Source organism: Vanellus vanellus (assembly GCF_965231255.1).
Source record: "Vanellus vanellus genome assembly, chromosome: 9".
In the NCBI taxonomy this organism is placed as follows: Eukaryota; Metazoa; Chordata; class Aves; order Charadriiformes; family Charadriidae; genus Vanellus; species Vanellus vanellus.
Window position 1 is genome coordinate 24,660,804 of NC_138914.1, and position 10,046 is coordinate 24,670,849.

At 52.7% G+C, this 10,046-nt stretch overlaps 1 protein-coding gene across 1 annotated transcript; it reads left to right on the top strand.

Annotated features, from left to right (window-relative positions):
• Positions 1-5,913: 5,913 nt before the first annotated feature.
• On the top strand, positions 5,914-9,040 carry LOC309675388 (uncharacterized protein). Its single transcript, XM_082487700.1, has 5 exons — positions 5,914-6,001; positions 6,851-6,943; positions 7,342-7,404; positions 7,844-8,018; positions 8,545-9,040. Exons 4-5 carry the CDS (start codon positions 7,930-7,932, stop codon positions 8,846-8,848), a joined length of 393 nt encoding a protein of 130 aa, XP_082343826.1. The 5' UTR covers positions 5,914-6,001; positions 6,851-6,943; positions 7,342-7,404; positions 7,844-7,929; the 3' UTR covers positions 8,849-9,040.
• The last annotated feature ends 1,006 nt before the right edge of the window (positions 9,041-10,046 follow it).

Genomic DNA, 10,046 nt, shown 5'->3' on the forward strand with positions numbered 1-10,046 from the left:
ACATTTTCTTGAGCCTGACTGGAACTGAACAGATCCCCTGCAAGTCGGATACTGGCATTAGATTTCTCAGTTTTGGTTCAACATGAAATAACTTTATTACTAAAAGTGTACTTGTGAAATAGCTATATTGGTGTAGACCCTTTCAAGGGTTAGTCCAGAGCCAGAGGCTGCTTTGGAAACTGGTGTTTGTAATTTAACAGTGTGCTGGCATGTGTCCCTAACTGACAGAAACAACATAAAAGCTGTGGGTTTAAGGTAAGAAAAAAAGGAACAAACAGGTTGTTTTGTTGCCTCCCATAAAGAAATCTGTTCCTAGCACTGTTTGCAATAGGTCAGTCCCAGTTTTCTCTCCTCCAGAAGATGCTGGGAAGAAGGTTGGTCTATTCCGCTCCCTCCTGCATCACTAGTGTGTTGCCTGTGACAGTTCAGAGGATCTTCTGTGTTCTTGTAGTAAAGCTCTAGGAAATGCAGAAGTGTTGGGGAAAAACTCCTCCAAGGCACCAACAGGGAAATCCCACAAACTGGGGGTAGCGTGGACTCCCCTCCCCGCTCTCAGTCATCTTCTGCTGTACTTAGCCAGGCCTGGGATGCTTCCAGCTCCCTCGTGTTGTGTTGCAACAGTGTGAACTGCTGACACTCAGCAGCGTTTAGCATGTTCCAACCTGCCATGGCAGCCTGTCCCTGGTTCGCTGCAGGGTTTGAGCAGGATAGCGTTTGCTGCTGTGTGCGTGGTGTGATATCTGCAGCGGAGACTGTCCTGTTGGGCAGCAAGGACAGCTGCCATGAAGCTTTGTAGTGATACACTTTCTCACATTTCTAAGTCATAGCTGCACAGAAAAAGACCTCGCATCTTTCTTAGTATTTCGTCTACTTTCTTAGATGCAAAACTGCTGTCAAAGGGAATTTCCTCACTGTTAGATGTAGTGACTAAGAAAAACTCCAGATAATTTTTGTTCTACTTGTTCATGGGTAAACAAATGCCTGTTTCACAAAATTCCCTCTCAGCCCATGCCCTACTGTTGAATCCTATCTTCAACCTAAGCTTTCAGCTTCAAATACCCAACTAATGTCTCAAGTGTCTCACTCAAAATGGTAGGTTCTTTTTTGCGATACTTTCCTGTTTAATATCTCTTGTTTTGGCTGAGAGAATGACCCTTTACAGGCAGTCACTGGAAGAGTGTGATGCCTGAAGCAGGGACTTTAGTTTGCTTCCTAAAATTCTGCATTTGCTTTGAAGGGAATATTCATTAGACTGAAACCAAAATGTCTCAGGACTGGTCCTGTAGGACATCAGAGCAACTTTTCATTTGGCAAATATGGGAAACACCTCTTACTAGTTTATTCGTCTGACAACATGTTCTGTCAAATTTTTAGTAACCTGCTACCCCACCAGATGACATAACTCCAAAATAAATTGACTTGACAATCATCTGTGGAGTAGAGCAGGGAATGCCACTGAACCTCTTACACCATGTCACTGACACAAAAGGCATTCCTCATTTTAACCTCCACTCCTTATCTCTTTAGGGAGACAACACCATGCATCATGTTCGTGTTCATGCTGTCTCTCATTGCCCATTTGGCTCCCTTCTGCTCTGTGCAGCGCTACAGGAGAAGGAGAAGTTGGAACAGCAATAAATCTTAGTTTATTCGTTCAAGGTGGGCTTTTACTGATTGACCAGCAGCCTTAAAGCACAAGAACAAAGCAAATATTGCACCATAAAGTCATTGGCCATCAGAGAATTAAGATCATGTTCTGTTCTCAGAATGCTTTGTAAGGTAACTAGATGTTTGTGTATTTATTTATAAAAATATATAGAATAATAGAGAATTCTTTATTAGCAGAATCAGCTATTCACAGGTAAGGTGCTGACAGACCCAGGTCTAGAATAAATAGGTTTTGATCCAAGAGGCACAGGAAAATCTCACCTCTTTGTTCCTGCACTATTCTGTGTGGTTGGAGAGAGAAAATTCAAGCACTTGCCTCAGAGCAGCGCTCTGCTCTCAAGAGACAAGTGGAGCCAAGTAAAAGATGGGGCAAGAGGAATTTGTCTGCTAGTTAAATTTTTTTCTTCACCCAGGATTCAAAATGAAGGAAAGGTCCCTCTGTTTCTCATGGGAGCAGACTATTGAGTGTTTAGACCAAGATGTAGTGTGAATATTTATAAATCAAAATTCTTCCTGAAATTTACATCTTATCCAAAGTAAACAAGTGCTGTCTCTCTATGGAAAAATCATAGGTAAAAATGAAACTTTGTTGTGTGTTTCATATCGCCAAAAATTTAAACGCATTTATCTGTAGTTAAAAGGATGCCAGTGTCTATCCAGGAGCGCGTGATGACTTTCCGGGGTTAGTTACTTGGGGAGGGACACTCCAGACCTCACTGGCAGCTGCCATGCTGTTTTTCAGGTTATTTCCATTCTTCTTCTGGAGCGCTGAAAAACAGAGGGGAAAAAAAAAAACTCCCCAGCAGGCCAGGACTCCACCAAAGCCTGTGGAGAAGTCAGCTTACTGCCAGGAGAACACAACGAGATGGGCATAACCAGGCAAGTCCTTAATTTTAATTTAATTTGTGGTAGCGGAGGGACCTGGTACTCTCAGGCACTATAGTTAATGAAGCTTCTGCTCCGATCCACCAAAAACCACTCAGACCAATTGCTTCTTCCTCTGTCACATGCTTTTGGGGGCCAAAGGCATTTGACTTATACTAACACATATTTCACGTTCAGATTGACTCTCTCTTTACAGTCAATGTTCCCAGCAACCTGAATCATGAACAGTTTGGGGTGGAAGGGACTTTTAAAGGTCATCTAGTACAATGCCTCTGCAAGAACCAGGGACATCTTCAACTAGAACAGGTTGCTCAGAACCCCATCCAACCTGACCTTGAATGTTTGCAGGGATGGGGCATCTACCACCTCTCTGGGCAACCTGGGCCAGTGCTTCACCACCCTCACAGTAAAGAATTTCTTCCTTATAGCTAGTCTAAATCTCCCCTCTTTTAGTTTAAAGCTATTACCCCTTGTTCCATTACAACCGGCCCCTGCTAAAAAGTCTGTCCCCATCTTTCTTATAAGCTGCCTTCAAGTACTGGGGGGCTGCAATAAGGTCTCCCTGGAGCCCTCTCTTCTCCAGGCTGAACAACCCCACCTCTCCCAGTCTGTCCTCACAGCAGAGGGGCTCCAGCCCTCTGATCATCTTCATGGCCCTCTTCTGGATTTGCTCCAATGGGTACATATCTTTCCTGTGCTGAAGGCCCCAAAGCTGAACTCAGTACTCCAGATGGGGTCTCATCAGAGTGGAGTAGAAGGGCAGAGTCACCTTCCTCGATCTGCTGACCGCACTTCTGACGCAGCCCAGGATGCGGTTGGCTTTCTGAGCTCCGAGCGCGCATTACTGTCTCGTGTCCAGCTTTTCGTCCACCAGTACCCCCAAGTCCTTCTCCTCAGGGCTTCTCTCAATCCCTTCGTCCCCCAGCCTGTATTGATACTGGGGGTTGCCCCGACCTGGGTGCAGGACACTGCTCTTGGCCTTGTTGAACACCTTGAGGTTCACATAGGTCCACTTCTTGAGCTTGTCCAGGTCCCTCTGGATGGCATCCCATCCCTCAGGCGTGTCAACTGCAGCACTCAGCTTGGTGTCATCTCCAAACTTGCTGAGGGTGCACTCCATCCCACTGTCTGTGTCATTGCTGAAGATATTAAACAGTACTGGTCCCGCTGTGGATGCCTGAGGGGCACTATTCGTCACTGATCTCCATGTGGACATTGAGCCGTTGGCCACTAACTACCCTTTGAATGCGACCATCCAACCAACTCCTCATCCACCAAACAGTTCCGTCAGATCCGCATCTCTCCAATTTAGAGAGAAGGATGTGGGGGACCGTGTCAAAGACCTTAGAGAAGTCCAGATAGGTGACATCCGTAGCTCTTCCTTTGTCCATTGATGTAGGCACTCCATCACAGAAGGCCACTAGGTAGGTCAGGCAGCATACACCCAACGTGTGCTCTCTCAAGGTTTCCTTTTGCACGTCAGCTAACTTAAGAGAATGTTTTTCTGTTTTATTGATTGACTTTGCTCTTTGAGGACCCTGACAGAAAGTATTCCCTTAAATTTCACATGAAGAAGAAATGGAAAAGTGAAGGGTTCATCTTTCCCGTAAAACAACATGACTCGTTAGCCCTGGGGTCCCCCCGGGTGCAAAACTGGACTCCAGCCTGGAAGCTACCAACGGGAGGGGATCTTGCACTTATCTCGAGACTGAAATCACTCACTCTTCAGCCTCGTGACCACAGCACCTGATGAGATCAGAAGTCCCTTGGCTGTGGCTGCCTCTTTTTCTGGGGGCCTGTGAGCTCCTCGCTGCCCCTGTGACAATGCCCAGAAAAAAAGGGCAGAGCTGTGGGCTCAGCCACGGATGGGACTGTGTCCCAGCCCTTGGACGGCGCTACCCAACAGGACGTGCTCTGCTCCCCAGCAGGGCAGGTCCCCAGACTATGCTCCAGCGGCTCTCCACGAGTGCACCGAGAGCCGTCCCCATGCAGCCTTGGACCAGCCGTGAGGTCACAGCAGGGCTGTGAGGTCACAGTGGATCTGTGAGGTCACAGAGCCCTGTGGTTCCGTGCTGGCCATAAGTACCAACAGCTCAGCCCCCGGCCCCCACTGCAGCAGCAGCGGCAGCGTGGTGCAAGCGCAGGGGGCAATGGCCTCTACCCACCGCATCCTCCTTGTCTTTTTCCTCCTGGTGGCTCTGCAAACCAGGGCTGCCTGGGCTGCTCCATGGCAAGCACAGGGAGCAGGTAAGTGGGACAGTGATAGTGCAGCCTTTCACAGACAGGCCAGTGGACTTTTCTCCTTTTCTCCCTGAGAAGCGGGGATGATTGTTTTTTTTCCTCCGGTGCTTTAGCGAGGGCTTCTTCTGTGTGCACGAGAGCTCTCCCGGTAAAAAAGCTCGAGGGGCCGTATGTTTGGTTCACCCACTCCTCGAGGGCTGTTGCACACGGCCTGGAAAGAGTATTTGGAGAGCTGTAAGGAGCCAGCCACGAGGTCACCAGGCCCCTCTGCAGCTTTGGTAATGTCCACGTCTGTTTGGCTCCCACGTTGTGCCCTGAGCCCCTTCCAGTGCCTGCAGGTCCCTAAGGCTGAAGTGGATTCCAGCATGCGATGGAAACAGTGTTCTCGTCTGTGCTTGCTTCTAGACGAGGGTGCTGGCAACGGTTATCCAGCTTCTCAGCTGGATGTTGGTTTGGAGCCCTTAGGGCATCCTGCAGGAAAGTTCTCCGTGCCCCTTTCTTTGAAACAACAAACATTGACCACGTGGCAAGAGCCTGTTCACGTGCAATTTTCCGTAAGACCCTCTCACGGGCGATGGCTTCCTGAGTTCTTGGCCTATTCCTGTCCTCGAGCCTGAGAGCAGTCCCACAGGTCCGTCAGTGGGAGGAAGGAACATTTACCTTTTCATCTTTTTTTTTACCATGTGAAGTACAAGTTCCTCCTTCCGTGGCCACAGACACAGAGAAGAGCAGGGAGGGAAGGGTTGGGCTCAGTGATGTGCCCTCGGGCTCTTTGCCTTGCAAAACTCTTTGCCAGCCGCTCGGAGCCGGTGCCGGCTGCCAGTCCAGCGGGCTGGGTGGGGTGCGCCCTCTCCTCGCGTCATCCCATTTCTGCACCTGCAGTTCAGTTCTGCCGATGTAGATGACAATAGATGACGGAGGCTTCTCCTGGGTGTTCAGTTACAGATGTGCCTGTAGGGAAGGCTTTCCCAGCTCTTCGGCTGGATCCTGCACTAAAGCCCCGCTGGCGTCGCAGGGGTGAGTCCTCTGTCTCTGCTGATCTCACCGGCTGTGCACCGGTTTTCTGTAATTGATTTATATGAAACTCAAATTAATACTTTCTCTTAAGGTCCTCCAAGACCTAAGTATCAAGCTGGAGGAGGAAAAAAGTCCCCAGAGCCGTCTGAAGTCCTCGGGGAAATTCTGAAGGAACTGGAGAGAGGACACGGTGGGTGCATTTCGCTCTGCCTTAGCTGTTAGTAGGCTCTGCAACTGGAGGTTTTAGATACACATCTGGACAGGCTGTAGCCTGCACAGCGGGAAGGGATGGAGCAGAGCCTCACTGCAGCAATGCTGGGTTTCAGGCCTTGCAGGTGCTGCCAGGCCACAGAGATGGTCCAGGGCTTCTGCTGCCAGTTGTTGCTCAAGCCCGGTGCCAGGGGCAGTTGCTGCCCCACTTTTACCACTGGGGCTCAGAGCTGTTTGTGCAGAGGTCCGTAGGCAGATTTGAGGGCCTGGCATGTGCTGAACTTGTGTTCAGCGTGTCACACGCAGCGCTGCTTGCCCACTGGGCCAGTGCCAGGCGGGAGCGAGGCCCCAGGCAACGCTGGCTGCCCTTTCCGAGTGCTGGAAGTTGGGTGGAGACACTGATTCATCAGGCGTTTTGGATTGTGCTCAGTTTCTTGTCTGCAGAGCAATAGCTGGGATGGGATAAATGTGACCGTTGCTGGTGCTTTCGGGGCAGGGCAGGAGGGCCTGCTGGAGGAGCCCTTCTCCGATGGGCTGTTTCCCCGGCCGGCCTGGCTGCAGCCTCTTCCCGTCCTCTTTGAAGGAAGGCATTTCACATCATCTTCCAGTGCACCAAAAATCCAAACCAAAAGATCGCGTGCAATTTCCCAGTCTCCCAGCAGGTCAGGCGTGGTGGCTGTTTGGAATAGCGACTAGGCGCAGCCCCAAAAGCCCAGGCATTTTTTCTAAACCTTATCAATGTCTTTGAGAAGTATTGCCTCCTGAAGATGCCATCTCCCCGATGGGGAACAGCTCCTTCTGATCCAACTGTCCTGCTTGCTTTCTCAAGAGACGGACCAAGAGGCTGTGCAGAAGGAGGCCTTTCCAGAAGGACTCAGCGGCTCACTGCCAGTCTCTGCTAAAGAAACAGAGGCATTGCCAGGTAATTGCTGCCCTGTGGTCAGTGGGTGTCACCCATCAGGATCGCTGTGTGTCAGCAGGCTCTTCCCCCAGTGCCTGCTCTTGCACAGCATGTCAGCAGCCAAAGCTGGAAGCGTTTTAGGTTCCAGGCATCTGGACCATGCTCAGCAGATGATGGGAAACGTGGCTCGTGCACAAATGTCCCTCCCGCTGTAGCTGCCTCCCAGCGCTTGCCATGAGTTCCGAGAGGCCCAAGACACAAGAGCAGCACAGAGCGGGATCCCTCGCGTCAGCTGAGGGCCCGAGCGATGCCCTGACTCCCAGATTGGGCAGGGGCTTAGAGGGAACTGCCCCATCCTCCTGCATCTTCTGTGCCTGAGCCGTGCTGAGGCTTTACCTGTCTTCTCTGCTTTTTGGCAGTGCTGTCAAAGTCCAGAGAAGACCCCCACAAGAACGTATATGAATTTTTTCGAGCGGACTCAGGTACTGAGCAGACTTGCTGGGCTCCCTAAGTAGGAGACTTGTGAAACCTGTGAGTGGCTCTAAGTGGTGCCCATGCTGGAGAAAAGCCAGAAGGGCGGAGCGAGGCTCAAGGGTCTCCTGAGAGGGCCTGACTCTGTCCCTCGGGGTGTGGGAGCTGGCCCGGGGGGAGGGAGAGTTGGGGGTGGCACTGCCTGCTGCAAGGGATGGCTTTTGTCCATGTCCCTCGAAGGAGCAACTGGTCAAGGAGCTGTGCTCCCTCCACTGCTCTCCTTCTGGCCTTCTCAGTTTTGTTTGGTGGGACAACCTGTCCCCAAGGGTGGGAGTGTGCCTCCAGGCACCACCTCTGGGGAGAAACAGAGAACTTCCTGGCCATATCCAACATGCTGCAAGCTTACCAGGGGTGCGCACGATGGGCTAACATACCAAATTGCTCTTCCAGATGTGGTCGGCGAGCCAACCATAAATGTTGCTGATCCCCAGAGCGACACAGGTTTTGTCTGTCCCCAAGAGGTGCGAAGGCGCTGTATGATAGGCACAGCAGCAGGCGCCGTTTCCCTGCCACTTACAATAGTGTTCTGCTGTGTCGTGATCAAGCGGCAGAGGAAGAAAGCACAGTAAGTCCTTGTTTTTTCCCCGCACTGCGTCCTTCAATGGCTGCTCATAGCCACAAAGCATTTTCAGTCAGGCTGCTGTGGAGTAGCGACTTAGTGGTTGGCCAAAACTCTCTGCTGAGGTTTCTGCAGCTTTCAGATGCTTTCACTGGCCTGTTTACTCCTGGGCCTTCTGCTCAGGAGCCCCCTCAGACTGGAGCCAGTGTTAGCTCTGACTGACCTGCTTGACCAGAGCAGCCCCCAGGGCCACAGGCAGGGGCAAAGCAAGGTCAGGAGAAGAAAGAGCAGTGCATGAGATGGCCCAAAATAGCAAGACGTGCACTTGAACCCACTCTTTACCGCTGAACCTGCCTGGAGGACTCCCCCTGCTCAGTGGTTCCCTGAGATGCAGGTGTCCGCCTAGGCTAAGCCGTGCCAGCAGCTCTGGCCACGGTGGTGAGCCTTGCCAGTGCTGGGCTACGCTGTGGAGGAGAGTCCCTGTGTCCCATCTGCAGCTGAGGGCCTCACAGGCACCTTCTTATCTACACAGGTCCCAGGCTGCAGCATCAGGAGCCCACCTGGGAACTGGCGGCCGTCGCTCACGCCTGGATAGCTGGACCAGCCATCCCAGCAGCCCTGAGAAATGGAACCAACGCCAGCAGCCAGCACTCCGGCCAGAAACACCAACACGACCGCCCTCCCGTGGGCCCCCGCGCCCCCCCAGCCCATATCTGACCACCCAGCAGTGGGAGGACTATGAGCCCAGCACCCTGCAGCCCCAGAGCCCACCGAAACGGCCTCCCCGTCCAACAACCCCCCCGGCCTGGCGCTCCGGTGAGGACTTGAGGCAGTAACACTAGGGTAGGGGTTGAGGGGCTGATGGAACAAAAAAACACTTTGGAGATCAGCCGTTTCCTTCAAAATAAAAGAGAGACACAGCTGGAACAAGGGTGTCCGGGTGTTTCTACAGACACCTTGCCATGCCCCAGCACTGGAGGCAGCCATGACAGGAGAGCGAGCCCAGCACCATCCATATAGCTGGACCAGCCATCCCTGCAGCCCTGAGACCTGAAAGCAATGCCAGCAGCCAATGCTCCAGCCAGAAACACCGGCCCAGCCGCCCTTCTGTGGGTCCCCGTGATACCACCAGCCCATATCCGGCCACCCTGCAGCAGCAGGAGAACGAGCCCAGCACCGTCCACATTCAGCCCCAAACGAAAGAGCCCCCCCGCTCCCCAAGCCCACTGGTCCAGGCCTCCGGTGAGCACTGGAGGCAGCCATAACAGGGTAGGGCTTGGGGCGCTAACAGAACCCCAAACAACCACTTTGGGGATCAGATGCTCTGCCCAGAAACACCGGCTCACCCGCCCTCCTGTGAAACAACGCGCCCCCGGCCCCCAGCCCATCTGTGGCCACTCTGCAGGAAAGGCAGAACACCCTCCAGCCCCAGCCCCAACCAAAACAGCCTGCCCATCCGACAAGGCCCCTGGCCCTCATACGAGGACTGGAGGCAGCCATGCCAGGTTAGGGGTTGTGGCGCTGACGGTACCCCTAACAACCACTTCGGGGATCAGCCGTTTCTTTCAAAATAAAAAAGGGACATAGCTGAAGGGACATAGCTGGAAGAAGGGTGTCCAGGTGGTTCTACAGACAACCTGCCATGCCCCAGCACTGGAGGCAGCCATGACAGGGTAGGGGCTTGGGGCGGTGACAGAACAAGCAACCGCTTCAGGGATCAGACGTGCTGGCCAGAAACACCGGCACTCCCGCCCTCCTGTGCGACCCCGCGTCACCCCAGTCCGTTCTGGACACTCTACAGGAGCAGCAGAACGAGCCCAGCACCATCCACATTCAGCCCCAAAAGAAACAGACCACCCCGCTCCCCAAGCCCACTGGTCCAGGCCTCCAGCGAGGACTGGAGGCAGCCATGACAGGGTAGGGCTTGGGGAACTGACAGAGCCCCCAAAAACAGCTTCCAGGATCAGCTCTTTCACTCAAAATAAAAAAGGGTCAGAGCCCAGTTGGGACCTGGCCGCTGTCCCTTGTGCCCGG

Bases quoted from the DNA above. Each gene is read 5' to 3' on its own strand.
- LOC309675388 (XM_082487700.1), top strand. From the start codon at position 7,930: ATGATAGGCACAGCAGCAGGCGCCGTTTCCCTGCCACTTACAATAGTG. The intron at 8,019-8,544 runs GTAAGTCCTTGT...TTATCTACACAG, and splicing joins CGGCAGAGGAAGAAAGCACA to GTCCCAGGCTGCAGCATCAG.